The sequence below is a fragment of the Barbus barbus genome, assembly GCF_936440315.1.
Source record: "Barbus barbus genome assembly, chromosome: 20".
Taxonomy (NCBI): domain Eukaryota; kingdom Metazoa; phylum Chordata; class Actinopteri; order Cypriniformes; family Cyprinidae; genus Barbus; species Barbus barbus.
This window is the reverse complement of record NC_136748.1, coordinates 26,034,551-26,056,248: the sequence shown is the minus strand read 5'-3', so window position 1 is coordinate 26,056,248 and position 21,698 is coordinate 26,034,551. Positions and strand designations below refer to the sequence as shown.

Below are 21,698 nucleotides of genomic sequence, written 5' to 3'. Positions count from 1 at the left end.
GCTTTGTGTACCAGCTTAGTCCATTCATTAATAAGGGATAAAAGCTTTTTAATATTTCTCATATTGCCCTCTGTACTAAGCTTTCTAGATTCTTCAGTATGTAGTAGGATAATATTGTTTATGATGACCACTGTTATATAAATCTGTATTACAGATTTTTTGTTGACAAAGGATCAATATTGTGTTCATTATTAGCTCTGCATTATCAGGTTTATTAATGGTTTGTGGTTATTCCCGTGACATTTCGTTCCATACGTTTTACTCCAACAGCTACTGCAGTTGTCAAATGCAAACACACCTACTGTAAATCCAGTACTCGGTCACATGGATGTCTGCCTAGACCAATGCAGCGTTAAGGAACTGTAACGAGTGCAGACACTGCTAAATATACCTATCAGTCATGTGCTATAATGAAGTATTTTAAGACGGCTGTGCGTTTTGCCAGCATACCTGCAGCCAAACTGAAATAACACATGCGAGGCTGTGAAGACACCATGAGCCTTTGGCTCTGAACAGCTCAGTTTATATTCTCTCGTTCTCTGAGGTGTGAAAGTCACTGTTGGTACTGGTTGGCCTGTTTGCAAAAGTGTCTTTAATTTGATGAAAGAGGCTATGCGGAAATTTAATTAAATTTTTTATTTTTTATTTTACACATAAAGCAGATTATAACAGAAATCAAAATTGAGTGTTTCTTTAACTTCTGCCACTTTCCCCAGGGTTTCATTTTTCTTACAGTTTTAACACTTCATTTTATTTTTGTAAAATTATTTTCATAATTTTTTTTTTTATAAATATCACATTAATTCTTGATTTTTTTAATATATTTTTAATAAAAAAATTATATTCATCATTATATTAAAAGTGATATAATAATGATAATAATAATGTAATATATAATAAATATAGCTCTATTATGTGTATAATAGTATTTTTAAGTACAACAGTGTCGTGAAAAGCATGGTCTTGTAAAGAAAAATCAACGTATTAATTGTGAAAATATGATGTAATTTTATGTATTTATGCATTTAGCAGTAAAATTTAGCACTTAGAAATAAAAAAAGAAAGTAAAAAAAGTAAAAAAAAAAAAAAGTAAAAAAAAAAGAAATAAAAAAAAGTCGTGACATATTGTCAAGTATGGTGACCCATACTCGAAATTGGTGCTCTGCGTTTAACCCATCCAAGTGCACACACACAGCAGTGAGTAGTGAACAAATGCACACACACACACACACACACCGTGAACACACAACCGGAGCAGTGGGCAGCCATGCTGCAGCGCCCGGGGAGCAGTTGGGGGTTCGGTGCCTTGCTCAAGGGCACCTCAGTCGTGGTATTGAGGGTAGAGAGAGCGCTGGACATTCACTCCCCCCACCTACAATTCCTGCCGGCCGGGGACTCGAACCCGCAACCTTTCAATTACGAGTCCGACTCTCTAACCATTAGGCCACGACTTCCCCCATTGTCATTGTCAATGTCATTTCCATTACACAATGTCGTTAATATATTCGGTGGAGATGACGCTTTAGTGGAAATGTGTTAAGAAAAAATATGTAAAATGCATACAAATGATCTTGTGATGCATGTATGTCCAATGCTGGGCATTTTTAGTGACAAATGCACAGATCTGGATTCTCTCACTGTTCCTCCAAACTTATCTGGGTGAGACTTGTCTACATTTGTGAAGCATTCAGGGTAAACACACAGAGGGTTGCTGGTTCACTGTACAGCAACAGCAGTGCCCTTACCATGTATTTACAGCTGGGGCAGGGGAGGGTGTCCGGATTATTTCCAAATCTCCCTGAGTGGGTCTGGCTGAATGCTTGTTTAAGAAAGCCAGCCGTGCCGTGGGCCCTTCACAGCTCAATTATCAGGACTGTTTCTCATGACTCACGTCTAAGCTGTTGTTTAGTTGTTTATCTGAAAGCCTGGCAGAATCTGTGCTAAACTTATTCACTGCCACTGCGTGACCCAGGACACTTTCCAGAGACGCTGCTGTAGTTCAGACACAAATAGAATGAGTTTTCACCCCTTTTCCCATGCATATCAGGGAAACAGAAGCCATGGGGGACATAAAAGACTGAGAACATTACCTGAGCTATATTGCATTTTGTAAACAGAGCCATTTGCTCTTATTTAGTTTTAATACCCATGTTTACTTGCATACAGATTTCTCAGATGGTGTCAGAAGGCAACCGGGAGGGTCTAAACGAAGCCGCGCTCAACCGCTACAACGCTGACCGGCCCAGTGCATACAGTAGCCCTGCTGCTCCACCTCCTGCCCCGGTCACCACAGCACCCTCCAGTGGCACCTCCGCTGCTGCATCCTTCTTTGCCAGGTAAGACTCTGGGTTTGATGTCACATGACCTCAGTGGGCTGTGGTTTGTTACAATTCTATGCTATACTTTTGAGTAAGAGTTGTCCATACTCCATGAGGAGCCTATCACATCCATAGAAACTTTCCATTTCACAAATGGTTCTTTAAAGTAGAAAATGTTTTTTTTTCTTTTTTTAAAATGTTCTTCACACTAAGAAAAAATTGTTATTTTAAGAATGTTTCACAAAAAGGTTCTTTAGGGAACCAAAAAATGATTCTTCGAAAATCTCCAGGAGTGTTGAATACAATCTGGACATTAGCACTGCCATGTGACTTACAGTGCTATGTTGCTGTTATGGCTTCATTGGATAGTAACGTGCCCATTGGATGCATTCTTGAGAATCTCAGCTGAAGTAGTACATCATGGTTATTTTTGGCGGATAATTTTTATGCATACTGCATATTTGGCAACATAAGCACAATGGAAAAATGTGCCCCACCTACATGTTTTGCAAAACTACAAAAACATACCTATATACATACAATTCACTGCAGTTTCCAGCTGAAATGAACATTAGTGGTAATAAAACATCAACAATTATTTTTTTTTTTAATTCCTTGTCACATGAATTCTGAATACAGGGGCAGATTATCAATAATAATAATATGACAATAATAATAATAGAATACTTATTCTGTGCATTTTTTGCACAATACTGTGTTATGACCTTAAAATGCTTTTAGCATAGCGCATGATTTGTAAACTAATCACATTTGCATGGCTTTTGCATGGCAGATTTGTATGGCTTTCTTGACGTGGTAGACTTGCTCGATAGCGTACCTGGTACAGCACTTTTGATGCTCAGCACTCAGGTATGAATCCTAAAAATCATGAGTCACGATAAAAGAAGTCAAAGATTTGTAGAAGCTAAAATGGTATGGTTTCTTCAGCAAATGCATTTTAGGTGATGTTTGCTGTTTTTAACACTGTTTGATAGGCTTGGGGTAGGGTTTAGTTTAGGTGGTACATTATTTTCAGATGCAAAACAGTATTTTAGAAACATTTTGTGCCAAATACTAGACATACATTTTGTAATAAAATGTTTCCAGATTCATCTGTTTTCGGTAAAACTGAACCCATTTTTAGCACCACTCACTGGACATTTCACTTCGAAAAAATATATAAAATGCAATATAATTTTGTAGAAATGTTGGCACAGGCACATTTTTCCAATGAGCCTGGTATTTGAACATGCTACTCATCTGATGTACAGTATAGTTTTTGCACTATATATATTCACTCTATACATGTACTGGTCATGTAATGTTATCCAACGAAAAACACAATACCAATCTCACACAAGCAGCCAATGATTTTTAGTCACCATATCCAACCAAACAATCTGATCACCTGTGGGATTTATTCTGTTAGCATGCTAGTTTTCTTGCAGGAGTCACTGAATATGATAAAAAAAACACACAATTCAAGTAGACAAGAGATTTATTGAATTTTATCTACTTTAATGAGTCCTTCCTACTATAAGAGAGTGCAGTCTTAAGAAATGACAGCTTCCCTTGAGCAAGCTGCCCTTCTTTAGCATTTTGCACCATGGTCTGAATATCTGATGAGCTTGATGTTCATCTGCAGCCAGCATAAAAACTCTGTCACTTCACAGTCATACAGGGGGTGTAGGGGGATTTGGGGTCAAACACTGAGAGTGTTTGCATGTCCTCTCAAGTTCAATCCTTCACTCACACTCATTGTCACAGCTGTCTGTTGTCAACAGGACATTTCTCACACATGCAAACATACTTACACAAATGCACAGGCACTGGCAGGTGTTGTCATGTTAATGGTGTCATATGAGATGCTCTGATCACTGGGTGACTTTTTCCCATAGCTGTCTTTCTATAAAGAATCATCTGATCTAGTGTGAATCATTTGCTGCTATTATTGTGTGCATTGTCTTTTGAAACAGGCATTATGTCATGCTGTAGTATGGGAAAGACATCCTCTCCTCTGTCCAGTGATTCGTGCTCTGGTCTGTGTCGCCCGGTGGGGCTGTGGGAGGGGGCAAGGACATAGATCATGGGCTTTTATCAGAGCTGGACTGGAGGAGTAGAACGCTGAAAGATAGCGGGAGACGAATGGCTCATGTGAAACCTCAAAACCTCTCGTTTTTCGTGAGAGCCTCTAATAAATCAGGCCTACTACAGCAGCTGGATTTTATGCATTTATTTGTATCAGAAGGCTACAGCTGTGGTGGCATTGTGATTTTATTTTCCTCTCCTTCATCTTATTATTTGTGCCCACTATGCCAAACGACAGGCCAAAAATGAAAGGAAGAAATCTCATCTTTCAATTAAAGCTATTCAGGGTTTGTGCAGGTTTTATGAAGGTCATTTAAAGACCTTTTTAAGACCAAGTAAAGAAAACTTCAGGACCAAATTGAAGGGAGCACAATAGAATATGTCAGCATTGGGTCAGACCCTCAGACTGGTTTGACTCGGGATGCTATGTTTTTTCTAACTGATGTGACTTATGCTGAGGGGGTCAAAACCTTTGTACAATAAGACTTATAGAGTGTTGAAGCTGTCTATCACTAGCAAAGCTTAATGACTATCTAAGGACAACACGCTACTGTATATCATACTAGCAACATACTAAAACATGTTAGCAATATGCTAATCATGTTAACAGCATGCTACTCATGCCAAAAATTTGCTATCAACATGCTTATTATGCCAAAGACATGCTAACAACATGCTAATCATGTTTAAACATGTTAGAAATATGTCTAATGTAAATTTTCTAACTTTTTTTCCAACTGCTTCAAACTTTCAGGCTAGGCTTTCTCAAGCCAACTTCAAAGTTTGTTCAAAAACTTTACTCAACTAGTTGGTGAATTGTCATTTGAGAAGGTCTGCTTTTATGAATAAATAAATTAATAGCTGACTGAGGGTGTGTTTCCCAAAGGCAAATTCTGATTGTAAGTGTTGTAAAGAACAAAGTTCAACTATTCAAAGTTGTGTGGTTGGAACTACAGATCTCGACCTGGTAGTTTCTGGTTAGTTTGGTGTGTACTTAAATAGTTAATGCTCTTGAGCAACATAAGCAGGCGAATGTGCAGTAAAATCTATGTTGTTCATTACATATACACATTTCACTCTACATGCTTAGTGTAAAGAAAATTAATGTTTTTTGAATAAGTTATTACTCCACCATGTGCGACAACATTCAAATGATGGATGTGCAACAGTTAGGCTACTACAGTTTGGGAAACAGCTAATTAATTTCTCCAACAATGCCTCATACTATGGTGAGTAAGCAGTGAGTTACATAGTTGTACAGGAAAAGCAGGACTTTATCAGGTGGACACCAAGTGAAGCACTGTGATGCAACTCTGAAGAAATACCCAGCCAAAATCCTTTCACACGCTTTTTCAGAGAACATACCCTCAGAGTGTTTCTAAATGGAGACTTTAACATGGCTTTGAGGTATCACTAATCTTCCTGTCACAATCTCAAATCTCTGCGGTTTGATTCGTTGTCCTCAGGTGAGGGGAAGCAAGGCCTTTCTGGAAGTGAAGATAGTGTGAGAGTAGTGCTAACCTCAGCTTCAACTCTAGTAGGAAACACGTCTCCCTTTGATATGTCATTTGGGTGATATTAGATACTAATCTAGCTCACATTAAAATTCAGACATCGCACTAGTTGATATGTTAGAGAGAAAAGTGAGCTAGAGAGCTAGAAGGAGTGTGTATGTGTACGGTAAAAACTAAATAATCTGTTTACTTTCTCAAAATATGATTTATTGGTGCATGTTTTTCCAAATAAAAATTTGTAATCTTGAATTAAAATGCACTGACGTGCTCTACATATGAAATGCCTCATAATACACACATCTTTATGGATTATGGAAGTTAATGGAAGTAATGGAAATAACATTTTTGACTTTTAGATTATATTTGTACGTAGATGGAGAACAGGTCTCAGATCTGTGGGAGAACCCCTCCAACTTCCTGATAGGCTGTTTAATTCACTTCAGTTGTCTGTTGATTATGGTGGCTGCTGATTGGCTGGTTCTTTTATCCAATTAGCTCACTGACAGGTGCCTGAGAACATGATTAATATCCTGCTCAAATGCTATTGTCATTCCATTTATATTTAATATTCATGAGAGGATTTTCTGTTGAAAAAAGTTTCAGTTTCTCCTCATTTGTCCGTTGTTTTGTTTTACATCTCTCATAGCCGTCTATCAAATGTGTCAACGGGCAGAAAATATTTACAGTAGAAACCATTTGGCAGCAACCTCTGTTTCTGAGATGTGGTACTTGGTTTTACATGAGGGATAAACAAATATGATGACATTTTGCCTCATCTGTAGAATTAATTGATATATACTGCTTGTGCGCTCTTAATCCCTATGAGGGATCTTACTGTAGATGTATTGCTCAAACACTGTAAATATTTCTTTAATGCTCAGATCACAGAGAGGTTAAGAGGCGTCCAGTGTGATTTACTGGCCTCATATCAACCATGCTGGCAGAAACCAGACCGAGTGAATGTACTAGATCTGTGCTTCTCAACTGGTGTGTCACCGACAGAAGGACAAAACAACAATGAATGCAAATAACTGTACAGCTATAGTTTTAGTCATGCATAAATAGGAAAATAACAAATACATTATGAACCAGGGTTAACTAAAGCTGAAACTAAAAACAACACACTAACTAAAATGAAATGTTAACTGAAATAAAATATATAAAAATAGAAATAAAACCCCTTTTTGATCTCAGCTAATTGCCAATGCAACATTCCTCATTTTAATTTAGTAAATTTATAAAATATCTCAAACTGTTTTAATGTTTTCTAGAATAAAGTTAATTTTTTTTTATAAAAAATAATAGAATAGCCATACATAAAAACAAAAACTACTGAAAATTACAAAAAAACTACTTTTACTCAAACTAGAGAAAATGAATAAAAAAATAAAAATAGCCATATATAAAAACAAAAACTACTAAAAATGAAAAACAAAAATAAAAATAAAATGACCAAAATATTAACTAAAATTAAAATAAAAAAATAGAAAAATAATCTCAATGATACTAAAATAACACTATTACAAGGAAAAAATATTTCTCATATCATCTGTTGTTATCACAAAGCCTGTGTGTCCAGTAAAAAAAGAGAGAGAGCGAGAAAAGATTTTGCCCAAAAATGATCTTATAATATGAACAGGTTGACAAACCTTGTGAACCAAAAACAAAGATGAATGAATGAATGAATGAATTAATGTTTTTTGGTGCAGTGAATTATTGTCTGATTTTGTTAATTCATTTATTCAATATTATATTAAGAATATAATGTATCAATTATAATAAAACATATAGTTATGTATATTTTTAGGATATTTCTGTTTATGACAAACTGTTTGATAATGTCTTGGGTCGACCCCTCATTTCCAGAATAAAATCCTCAAATAAAACCAGTTAAAAACCACTGACTAGATCCCAGATGATAATATAATCTTTAATATATTAAATGGCCCTCCCATGCTTCCTGTGTTGCTATTGATTCTGCATTTTTCCACATGAGTCTGCTGCTCATCTCTTCTTTCATAGCAGTGAAAGGAGCAGGAGAGAGTGTGTCGTCTGATTTATAACCGCCGTGCCCTCATGTAGCAGACAATGTCAGCCATCCTTCGGCAGTAAAAAAAGAAGGTTGTAAATTTCAGCTGAAGGTGCGGGTTTACATGAAGGACAGCCCTCTTTTGTGTATATATATGTGTCTCAGCCTGTTGTTTGACAGTTAAAGACGATCCTGCCAAAGTGTGTGTATGTGTACACCTGGCACACATTTTTCTCTTTGTTTGAAGCAGGACCGTGTCACACCCCTTGCGCTTTTCCCCTGGCCTCACTCTGTGCACCTGAAAATTTACAGACGTCGTAACATGCCTTCTTGAGAGAGTGCTGTGCTTTATGGGACAGGTGTCACGACCTGACCATCCGGATGTGTTCAGTTAAAGATGTGGAAGGGCTGTCAAACTCAGCTGCGCATCTGTAATTTACGCGCCTTCTTTCCAGAAACCAAGAAACACACTCTGTTCTTCTTTTGATATGTGATTCTCTCACTCTTGCTCGATCTTTCATCTCTATCTTTGAATTTCTATCGTAGTATATTATATATTGCAGCTGTGTATTATAGAAACATTTATAATTTTACCAAAAATGAATCCAAGCAAAGTCACAGCAAGAACTGTTGCATGTCTCCAAATGACTATTGGTTTCGCTGCTAAATGAATCTATTTTTGAGCAAATTGTTTGAGTGAGTGATTTAGTGACTCACTCATGAAGGCAATCACTTGAATGAACAGCGTTTTGATTGAATCGGTTGAGGGAATGATTCAGTGATTCACTCATGAAGACAGTCGCTTCAGTGAACAATGTTTTGAATGCATTGGTTGAGGGAATGATTCAGTGATTCGCTCATAAAAAAATATTTGTGTAACAGACTGTCACTAATTAATCCCAAGGAGTACTGCACAGACTAAAATCTAGTTTAAATCCTTTAAACAGTAAAGAATATTTTATTTTATTTTATTTTCATGGTGTTTTGGCAGAAAGTATGTTGTAGTCTCAGCAGAGCTGAATAAATTTTTCAAAAGTATATATATATTTTTTTTATGTAAAAAAAAGTATTTTTGTAACTGTAAAACTATTTATAAAACAATTAATAATTTTTGACTTATCTTAAAATAAAGAAACTTTCATAAGCTTTATTTTATGTTTTATTTTATTAAATTATTATTATTATTTTTTTTAAATAATCAGCTGGCACTTCACAGGTCGATATAGGACATTTTTCTAAAAGTGGATGTATTTTATTTTATTGTATGTATACATCTAGTTACTAGTTCCTGTTGCAGCTGTGAAAGTATAATCAATTAATATTTTTTGAATTTCCTTCATATAGTAAAGAAACATTCAGAAGCTTCATTTTATTTGATTATATTTTAGTTTTGTTTAGTTTAGTTTTTTATTTTATTTTATTTTACCATTATTTTAGTAAAAAAATAAGATGGCTCTGAACAGGAATCAGCTCCAGTCTGTGAGTTGCTGTCTGCTGTTGGCACACAATGAATAGCTGATCTTACTGCTGCTGCTACCTGCCTGCGTGAGAGACTCTATCATCAACCCTGCTCGCTGGAGTCAGGGGCCAACCATCACCCCTGTGCAACCATGCCTGACTTTTCAACAACCCCTCCTCTGCTTTCCTCGGCTTCACTCAGCCATGTCACGTTCCTGTGGCTCTCGTTTGTTCCTGCGGTACCCCTGATCCCTGGTCTCGGCCGCTGCACTTAAAGTAAGGACACACTGACCTAAAATGGTACAGCGGGCAGCCCATATGGAAGTGTTCTTTTAATGTTTTTGTAGAGGAAAAAGCCTTTCGGTGTTGTGGTTTCTTATCTAGAGCTCTGGCTGCGTCTGTTCTGTATCACAGTCTCCATGCTTTCCTATATGGATCTTTATCTGTCACTGTATTAGTAATCTTTCATCCCGTTGTTTAAAGTGGGATTATGCAAGGATGTGAACACTATATTTCTAGATTTTCTTGTGGTATTCAAATTTTTTAAGCAGGTTCTTGTGCCGTAAGGTGATCTTGACAGCATTCAGGAGCCATGTAGCCATATCAGTTAGATCTATTTCTAGATCTGCCCTGGCCCACTCAGGTGTGCCGTCCCAGGTGTGTTGGCACAGGAATGGGTCTCTCTCGTACATAAGGTCAATTGACATCTCAGCAATGGCTCAGTTCCAGTACAGGTCGTTCTCCTCCTCTTTCTCAATCCATCTACTTCTCCTCCACCCTCACAGCCCTGTTGTACCCCCATCTAAACACCCTCCCCAGAGCCCACTGCTGCTGTTTCTGCTGCTGCATGGTTATTTATAGCCTGGTTGGTTCTATCTATCTATCTATCTATCTATCTATCTATCTATCTATCTATCTATCTATCTATCTATCTATCTATCTATCTATCTATCTATCTATCTATCTATCTATCTATCTATCTATCTATCTATCTATCTATCTATCTATCTATCTATCTATCTATCAGTATGTATACCTGTCAGTATTTGCATATGCATGCAGTTATATTTTTATTAGTGCTGTCAAACGATTAATCGCATTCAAAATAAAACATTTTGTTTACATAATAAATGTGTGTACAGTGTATATTTATTATATATAAAATTATATATAAATACACACACATGCATGTATATATTTAAGAAAAATATGTTACATTTATACATTAAATATATTTATATATGATAATAAATATGAATATAAATATATAGATGTAAATATTTTCAATATATATGCTGTATGTGTGTGTATTCATATATATAAATATACACAATACACACACGCATATTATATAAACAAAAACTTTTATTTTTGATGCGATTAACCGCGATTAATCATTTGACAGCACTAATTTTAATAATTATTTTTAAATCATATTTATGAAACAGATTACAGACAAACATTCATTTATTTATTTATTTACTAAATTCCCAGTATTTGCATATATAAATAAACACACGCTTTTATTTTTATAATAATTTTTTGAGTTCTATTTATGAAATAGATTTTTTTATAAAATAGTTACTATAAAATAGTAAAATTTATAAAATTACCTATGTACTTTTGCACTTGCAGTTATATTTATGTTTAATTTTTATATTTAGGAAATTAATTAAAAATACAAACATTTATTTATTTATTGCCTAAATAAAATAAATACCTAGATTTCCTTGCCTGCCTAAAATGCCATATTTTCAATATTTTAACATATTTTAACATGAATATTTGCATATACAAATAAATTAATTAATACTGTCTATCTATCTGTCTGTCTGTCTGTCTGGATAGATAGATAGATAGATAGATAGATAGATAGATAGATAGATAGATAGATAGATAGATAGATAGATAGATAGATAGATAGATAGATAGATAGATAGATAGATAGATAGATAGATAGATAGATAGATAGATAGATAGATAGATAGATAACATGTATATGTATGTATATATATATATATATATATATATATATATATATATACATATATATGAGCTTGCATATTATAAATTACAGTTTAAAAAATTACAAACTTATTTCCTAAATATTTCCTACGTTTGTCTTCCTGCATAAAATGCCTGCTTAAAATTCCCCTCAGAACAGCCTTCGATTTACATTTTTCTAGAAAACAGAACCTTTTCGTTGCTGTTCATTTCTAATACTGGCATTTTCATTTTCTCCCTGAAGAAGAAGCTTTAATCAGAAACAGATTTCATGCACTGTATTCTGATCCTTTCACTGTGCTACAGATGGTTTGTGTGTGAATGAATGAAGGTTGGGTGCGGGGAACATACCCCAGAGATGATATAATGCGAGCAGTCATGTGGAACGCCGCCACTGTCACTATGTGCAGCGCGTGTCGATTCGTTCATTAACTCTCCCGTGCCTCCATCTCCACGGAGCTAAAGTGCCACCCCCCTCGACCTGCACCTTGCAACGCTCCACCTCCTTACCGTTTTATTTCACCGTGGCCTTTAAAACAAGCAGGGTCACCTCAGAAACCCCTCACATCAGCACTGACCCCTCCTCTGCAGCCGTCTCTCCCCCTACATGCTGGAATGATGGATCGAGCTGCCGAATCGTCGTGGCTGCGGGTGAGAGCTTTCATTAGTGTCCCTCTAAAGAGCCCAGCCTGATTTATTCCATAAATATTCACCTCAGGGGACGCCTGTCTCTGAAGGCATTTCACTACAGCATGTGTGTGTATATATAGATATCTATATTCATGTTTGACACTGACACTTTTGCTCTAAATTAGCCTATTCTTGTTTTTTCACCCAGAGCAGCATTTCAGATGTGTTTTATTTCTTTATTTGTGACTTTATGAGGGGAGGCAACTGTTGATTTATGGACGATAAAGCTTTCTTTGATTTAAGCCAAATCACCTTAGCAATCACTTAGCAGCAACTCGTGAACCCCCTCAGAAAACCCTAGTAATCATATAGCAACATTTTGATAACCACATAGCAACACCCTGACAACCACTCAGAACACACTAGCAACCACATAGCAACATAACGAAAAACACTTAGAATCCAACATACTAAAGCCACTCAGAACATCTACTGTATGTAACACCCTAACAGCTGCATAGCAACATGCTAAAACCACTCCAGTAAAAAACAAAACAAAACAAAAAAAACAATAATAATGTTTGTGACAATAACAATTATTTTTTTTAAAGCTGGAATTATGACAAACCTGAGCTGCAAGCGATGGTCTTTAACCCTTTTTCTTTCAAATGTGCCTTTGCCTTTCCCATTCATGTTGTTTGACAGGAAGGAGGGTCTGCTTAAAATTCAGAGCAATTAACTCCTGATCCCATCCATTTAGCTGTGAGAGGATGTGAGCGATCTAAAGAGTGTCACAAAGCTCTGACAAGTGAACCTCAGGCCTTGTAATGACCCCGACATAAATAATAAATGCAGGCTACAGCTAGAGATGATTATGAGCTCTTCCTGCACCATAACCACCACAGGCATTGCTGAACACAGACATCCAACCTAATATTCAGAGTAATGGTCATTTGGGGTTTTATTTGGTGTACATTTGGTCCCAAACTAAAATACTTGTTCACATTTGGTCTTGTATTAGCATTGATTCCACTATAGAGGACAATGAGACCATGGTCCCGTGGTTAACTGACATTTGATTCACCAGGCCAGTCAGACCCTGTGATCTCGGGGAGTTACTATCTAACAATCTATAGCCAAATTACATGCTTAAGCACAGAGGTTAATAATATAACAGCCCCGGAGTCAGCCATCGATGAGAGCCGCAATAATTCCGATGATAATCACGGTAATTACTATCAACATTATCACTCAGAGGCATAAAATTGACCTCTAGAGATTAGCCTGGATGGATTTGAGATAAGAGCCTGCAGGTCTTCTTTCCATTCGCTGATCTAATTAAACGTAAATAGAGAGTGAGATTGCCTACAATTCCCATAATTCCCTTATACTACCAGTGGCTACTGTAGGAGCTTGTTTGAATAAAGGCAGGCATGGCAAAACTCTCCACCCACACTCTATGGCTTTGTTCCAAAGGCTAGTGAGCTGTTTTATCTGACTTCTAAGCAGCATCCTAATGGAAATGGAACTTTATAAGTGGCTGCTTTTGAACTCTACATAGGCAGGAAGCCTTGCACCTTATCTCCATGGAAAATTCAGCTCACACATATTCCAGTAGAACTAGCTATTTTATAATATTTTGTATATATTTTCTAATAGTTTTAATTTTATGTTATTATACTTAATAATCAATCCTATTATAATACGTTGAAAAACAATTATATGAATTCTAAATGATGTATTTTATCATATATTATGTTCTTTTTAGGCAGTCGTGGCCTTATGGATAGAGAGTCAGACTTGTAACCCAAAGGTTGTGGGTTCGAGTCTCAGGTCCGGCAGGGATTGTAGGTGGGGGGAGTGAATAACCAACACTCACTCCACCCTCAATACTACAACTGAGGTGAGACCCTTGAGCAAGGCACTGAACCCCCAACTGCTCCCTGGGCGCTGCAGCAATGGCTGCCCACTGCTCTGGGTGTATGTTCACTACTGTGTGTACACTTGGATGGGTTAAATGCAGAGCACAAATTCCGAGTATGGGACACCATACTTGGCCACTTCCCCTTTCCCGTATACTTTAAATAAATAATATTTGATATTAAATGATAAATTCTGTATGTTGTTATAGTTAAAATATTTATTTTGTATATTTTATAATTAATCATATAATTGTCAGCAGATAGACACAGGACACAGAGGTAAATGCAATACAATCAACGGGTTTATTGAGTAGTAGCAGAGGGGAATGAGAATGTCTCTAGGACTTATCTGAGTGTGAATGTCCTTTTTCCTTATCCAGGGGATCCAGAGGTAACAGTGGAGTGTGGAGACGGTGGAGAACTAGAGCGGTGGAGAACAGGCATAGGAACACTGGAGCAACTGGTAAGTAGACAAAAGGTAAGTGGGTCAGGTTAGTCAACATGGAAAGTTTGAGACCAGAGAGTGAGTGAACAGGAGGGGTGCAGGCATATAGTGCTGCTGATTAGTGCTGACAGGTGGCGGTGATCAGAAATCAGGGGATTGGGATCTGGTGAGTGTCGTTGGTGGAGACTGCGGTGACCCTCTGACAGTACCCCCTCCTCCAGGGGCGGCTCCTGACGCCCTATTACGGCGACGGGGTCGGCCACAGTCTCTGGGTGCAGGACGGTCAGCGTGATTCTGGTGAAACTCGGCCAGGAGAGAGGAATCCAGAACATAGTCCTGGGCCACCCAGGATCTTTCCTCCGGCCCGTATCCCACCCAGTCAATAAGATATTCATGGCGAGGAGTGAGACATGGAATGCTGGATGGATACGATACCGTGCAGGGAGTTGGAGACGGAAGGTGACCTCGTTTATCTGCTTCTCGATGGAAAAGGAACCGATATAGTGGGGAATCAGCTTCCGGCAGGGCAGGCGGAGACGCAGATCCCAGGTGGAGAGCCAGACCTTATCTCCAGGACGATAGACAGGGGTGGCAGACCGACGGGCATCTGCATAGGTTTTGTGTCTCCACACTGACTGCTGGAGTTGGACATGAGCTGAGTCCCGAACTCTCTCGCTCGGAACCAGTGGTCGACAGCTGGAACATCGGAGGGCTCTTCTGTCCAGGGAAACAGAGGGGGTTGGTAGCCGAGTATGCACTGGAAAGGGGTGAGGTCGGTGGTGGTTTGCTTGAGGTAATTTTGTGCATACTCTGCCCATGGGAGGAAGCGGTTCCAGCTGTGCTGGTTGTCATGACAGTAGGCCCAGAGATATCTTCCAATCTCCTGAATCTTCCGCTCAGTCTGGCCGTTAGTCTAAGGGTGATACCCTGAGGAGAGACTGACGGTGACATCGAGGAGTTTGAAGAATGCCTTCCAGACACGGGAGACAAACTGTGGCCAACGGTCGGAGACGACATCTTCCGGGATGCCGAAGGTGCAGAAAAAATTATGGAAGAGGGCCTCTGCTATTTCAAGGGCTGTGGGTAAACCCTGGAGGGTAATTAACTTGCAGGCTTTGGAGAATCTGTCAACTGCAACGAGTATGCAGGCATAACCTTCTGACTTGGGGAGATCTGTGACAAAGTCGACTCCGACGTGGGACCAGGGGCGATGTGAAATGGGTAATGGGACTAATTTTCCAGCGGGTAAGTGATGTGGAGTCTTGGAGATGGCACAGACTAAGCATCCACGAACGTACTGGGAGACATCCCGGGCCATACTGGGCCTCCAGTACCGAGCTTGGAGGAGGGATAGAGTATGCTGGCTGCCTGGTTGTCCAGAGCCCGGGGAAGCATGCAGGGAGCCCAGAAGAGAAGGAGGAGGTGGGCACGTAGGTTTTGCCCTCTGGGCCTCCCAGCGGAGCGGGTTCGGTGATGGAGGCGATGCGGATCGGTTTATTCAGGGCCCACTGGATGGGGCTCACAAGGACGGCTGGAGGGAGTATGGGTTCAGGTGTGGAGGGTTCGTCGGGGGCATAGATACGTGAGAGGGAATGTGCCTTGACATTCTTATCTCCGGGTCGATACGTGATGGAAAACTGGAGCCGGGTGAAGAAAAGGGGTTTAACCTCTTAGCACTTTGGAGATATTCCAGGTTTTTGTGGTCAGTGATGACTGTAAAGGTGTGTTGAGCTCCCACCAGCTAGTGTTTCCATTCCTCTAGCACCAGTTTAATGGCGAGCAGCTCCCGATTTCCAATTTCGTAGTTCCGCTCCCCTGGGGAAAGCTTCCTGGAGAAGTAAGTGCAAGGGTGGAGCCAGGGAGGCTCTCCATGGTATTGAGACAGCACTGCTCCCACGCCGGTGGTGGAGGCATCCACTTCCACTATGAATGGGAGTTGGGGTTCGGGATGTGAGATGCTGATAGACACAGGACACAGAGGTAAGTGCAATACAATCAACAGGTTTATTGAGTAGTAGCAGAGGGGAATGAGATGAGCAGAATGTCCAGGTAAGCAGGTGGGGAATGGGAATGTCTCTAGGGCTTATCTGAGTGTGAATGTCCTTATTCCTTATCTAGGGGATCCAGAGGTAACAGTGGAGCGTGGAGACGGTGGAGAACTGGAACGGTGGAGAACAGGCATAGGAACACTGGAGCAACTGGTAAGTAGACAAAAGGTCAGTGAGTCAGGTTAGTCAACATGGAAAGTTTGAGACCAGACAGTGAGTGAACGGGAGGAGTGCAGGGATATAGTGCTGCTGATTAGTGCTGACAGGTGGCGGTGATCAGAAATCAGGGGATTGGGATCTGGCGAGTGTCGTTGGTGGAGACTGCGGTGACTGTGGTGACTCTCTGACAATAACACTTATATAATTGTATTTTATTTTTAGATTTTAGATTTAATTATTAATTATGTATAATTGTATCGTTATATTTTTGTATTGTTTTAAATAAAGTATTTTATACTTCATAATAAAACTATTATAATACTTTAAATAAATTATATAATTAATTATAAATTATGTATTTTATGATATTTTACATATATATTTTTTTACATTATTTATTATATTTTAGAAGAAATCCCATTATAATAATTTGAATAAACTGTATTTTATATTGGATTATAAATTATGTAGATTTTATATATTTATTTATTTTATATTTTGTATTAATATTATACTTTACAATGAATCCTTATTCATTCTTATTAATTATAAATTATGCATTAATGTGTTTTATATTATTTCACTTTATAATAAATTCTATTATAATATTCTGAATAAATTATAATCTATTATGAATTATAAATTATGTATATTTTGTTATATTTTTATGTTAATAAACATTATACTTTGTAATAAATCCTATTAAACACCTATTTTGCTTCATGCTGCAATGCTGCCCTAAGAATTTGGCAAAAATAAAGTATCTTAAGACAGTTTCCTATGATGCCTTAAAATGCTACTTATGTAGGCAGCTCACTAGGTTTTGGCAAAAAGCTTATGATTATTGAACATTAAAAACTTGTATGTTGTCCAATGTCCAATTATAGCAAGCCCTTGCCTCCCGGTCTCGTGTTTCCTGCCTTAGCTGGCATTATTAATTTTGGAGGGCACCCTGGAGCCTGTGAAGCAGAGGATCTTTGGTACTATAAATGGATACACAGAGCGCTTTGGTCTTAATTGAGTCTGATGTTCTTCTGCATGCGCTCCAGATCTACAATATTTTTCTAAACACAAATATTCAGTGGCCTGATAAAGCACTTGTCTTATGTAATATTTACTGAAACTGTCCAAATTGACCCTATTTACTTTAAATTCATGTTTCTGGTCTTATTGTGCACAGATGTTCAATGCATGTTATTCCAAAGAAAAAAAATAAGTTTTCTTAAAAATATAACACCAATAGCCACATGGCTATTTAAGCATCATTTCAAGCTAATTATTTTTGGTAGAACCATGTTGTTGCATTCCTACATTTGTCCTTTAGCATCTGAGTCACATATGCCCATCAGTCAGTCCCTTTGTCAGCTGTTAACTAGCGTCACCATAGTAACAGTACATTCAATACTGGTGTGTTCCTCAGTCTGCAGTCAGCAGTAATGGATCTGGCCTTCAGGAGGCTCAGCTCACCTCAGCACCACTTATGCTATGCGTTTATGTCTTGTTTGTAGACTAAAAACCGTTCAGATTCCCAAGCAGTCTTTTTAGCTCGACATAAGCAACCCATTTCTCATCCATGTAACGTATTTCAGAGTGAAACAGGATATAAGAAACAAAATGTAGGGTGGGACTTTATTTTATCCACCACGAATTGACTGGAATTTACTGGACTTAATCTATAAATTAATCTGTGTGTGTGTGTGTGTGTGTGTCATTTAATTTGTCTTATTTTGATATATATTATATATAATTCTATTCTATATTTTTTCTATGTTTTATAATTCGATTAGTATTTTATATTGATATACATTTATATATCATTACATATGACCAGGCTGTTTCGTTGGCCTTTCACAACCATGGCTTTGCCAATGCTGACACACTAAGGCAGAATTTTGATTCAAAACGTTCTATTTTTGCTTGGGTACTCTCTGCCACTGCGGTTTGTTTGATGATCCAGTGAAGAAGTAGTTTCATCTCCTGAGCTTGACTGTCTGGGAGAACCTTATCTGCAGAAACAGCCTCCAAGAGCCACACAGCTCCACAGGTCAGAGTCGCCAGGATTTATATGGGTCCAACTCCTCTGGTTATGCTCTATTTTAGCATCTTCATCCTCTTGACAGTCTTTCACATATCTATAGACTCTTGCACTTACAATTTTCTGATTATTTGTGTTTTATATGAGTGTGAAATCACACGAAATCTCATGCAAGAATGAACCGCACAGATACATATCGAAAAGCAATCTTTGAATCATTATGAATATTACAAAATAGAAATAAATAGCTATGTTTTTCAGCACAAAAACAGGTTTATTTTCTGAAAGTACTACTGCAGCAAAGCCAGTGAGGAGAAAATAAAAAATAATTTGATAGTTAAAAACAGGTTTGGAAGAAGTCATTTCTCATTGGATTGCTCCGATTAACTCTTGGTTTAATCTGAGCGGGCTGACTTTAGACCCCAAAATAAATGCTTCTCAGCCCAGTCAATTAACTCATAATGGCTCATTAGGTATTGCAGATGCTAACTAAAGTAAACAGCTTCATTAGCAGCGGATCTGTCGACATCAGAGAACCATGGCATCGTTTGGCAATGGGGTTGTGCAGAAAGCTAATAAATTAGTGATTAATTTTCAAACCAGGCCCAAAACCTAAACCATGTCAGAAGTGTGCATACAAAAGAGGCTGAGAGATAGTGTCAGTTAAGTTTTTTTGAGTGAGGCGTTTAATTAGAATCCCGAGGCCAGAGTTTAGCTACAGAGTTCTGCTCATTTAAATATGAATAACCACTGCAAGTTCTGTTTGCTACAGTGCCATGTCTTAACTCACATACTATCTGTACTGAACCATAAAGATAAGAATTTAAGCATCCCAAATCATTATATGCTAAAAATATGCCAGTTGTCCAAATTATATACTTTTCTTGCATATGTGCATGTTTTACTGGCAAATTTTGCCCACAATCATTTGCGCTATGGAATAGAGGAGTGGTTTGTGTTGATTCTCTTTTTCTGTGTCCTAATGTCCTATCCAAGTGTACACACACACACACACACACATTTTAAATACATAATACATTTGAGAATATTCCAAGATTATGGCAAATAAATTGAAAATATATTTATATATATATATATTAAAGCAGTAACTAAATTAGCATACTATCATCTCAAAAACATTGCAAGAATGAGATGTTTTGTTTCCAGTCAAGACTTGGAGAAACTTGTTCATGCCTTTATCACCAGCAGGGTGGATTATTGTAATGGTCTCCTCACCGGCCTCCCCAAGAAGACCATTAGACAGCTGCAGCTCATCCAGAACGCTGCTGCCAGGATTCTGACTAGAACCAGAAAATCTGAGCATATCTCACCAGTCCTCGGGTCCTTACACTGGCTTCCAGTTACATTTAGCATTGATTTTAAAGTACTTTTATTCGTTTATAAGTCACTCAATGCCTAGGACCTAAATACATTGCAGATATGCTCACTGAATATAAACCTAACAGACCACTCAGATCATTAGGATCGAGTCAGTTAGAAACACCAAGGGTTCACACAAAACAAGGGGAGTCCGCTTTTAGCTACTATGCCACCCGCAGTTGGAACCAGCTTGTGCTAAAACATTAGCCACATTTAAATCCAGACTCAAAACTCATCTATTTAGCTGTGCATTTGTTGAATGAGCACTGTGCTATGTCCAAACCAACTGCACTGTATTTTATGTAATAATTTTCTATTCATAATTGTTTTAAATTAATTTTAAATGAATTTCTATATCATTTTAAAATTCCTTGTTTTAATTATTATATTTTTAATTCCCTGTCTTTATTGCTGTGATTATTATTTCACTTTCTTTTATGTAAAGCACTTTGAATTACCACTGTGTATGAAATGTGCTATATAAATAAACTTGCCTTGCCTATATATATATATATATATATATATGCATTAATATATTTTTCATATATATTTAGTTATGTTTAATATGTACTGTACATATATTTCCAGTTGTTTTCATGTTTTTGAAGTCTTTTATGCTCAAGTATATATTTGATCAAAAATACAGGAAAACAGTATTATTGTGAAATGTTATTAAAATTACTGTTTCCTATTTTAATATATTTTAAAATGTGCCACACAAGTTGAATTTGGTATAGCATACTAGCATATTACTCTTTCTATTACTGTCATACAAAAATAGTGTGCTAGTATGCTAATTCAGTCACAGTCCTGCTACACACACTTTCCTATTACTAACAAAGTACATACTTAAGTTCATAGTACAAGTATGCAAAGTCATCAAGTCACATTTTTCATCCACTAATACCATGAACCAGTTCTAACTGTTTTCGCTAATGAGACTCATTAGCACAAATAAGCTGATGTATATGAAGCAGATATGTATATCCATGGCTGAACCGCCGCCTGCTTATCTCTCGTCCCCGCTTACTCTCATTATGCAAGCGAATCCCCTTTAATCTGCACCATATGGGTAAAATGCTGACTAATTAGAAGCGATATGTAACAGTTGTGTGTTATGTTAAAGCTCTAGGGTGTGTGTTATAGCAGTGGGAATGCTGTGGCCTGCCCCTTTCATGCTCTATGTTTGAGGTTGAATCTCAATGCGGCGGCTCGGCGGCTGTGGATCGGAGCAGAATATATGAAAAGTGACAGGGAAATTAGACGACAGGCCCTCTGACACAAAGCGCCGCCAGAACACGACTGCAGGGTAAATCGGGCTGCAGGCTTTCCTTCTTTTCAGCGCAGCAGGAGTGAAACGGCGTCACCCAGATATGTCTAAGGATGTTCTGAGTTCTTTGCGTTCGAGGAGATGAGGTTGTTTTAAGGATGATAGTGAAGTTCAGCTCAGTTTCTGGATAAACAGAGAGCTGAGGTTCATACTGACATTATTAGCCTGCTGGGTAGGTCTGGCCCAGTGGATTAGTCACTTATTGCCTTGGCTTAACATGACCTGAGTGTAATCTTTTGTGCCGTCTCAGTCTTTTATAAAATTTCTGACTTCAGTGGATTTCTGTATAGTATTATTTTGAGACACAGACCTATTAGCACTGCTTTTTTAAAAGGAAT

General features: G+C 37.9%; 1 protein-coding gene across 2 annotated transcripts in view; it reads left to right on the top strand.

The window, feature by feature from the left end:
• Positions 1-21,698, top strand: part of LOC306886116 (kinesin-like protein KIF26B) — a 103,212-nt gene that overhangs the window by 41,580 nt on the left and 39,934 nt on the right. For both annotated transcript variants that reach the window (XM_079442998.1, XM_079442999.1), the window contains exon 4: positions 2,167-2,336. In XM_079442998.1, coding sequence (XP_079299124.1) covers positions 2,167-2,336 — 170 coding nt within the window. The remainder of the gene's footprint in view (positions 1-2,166; positions 2,337-21,698) is intronic.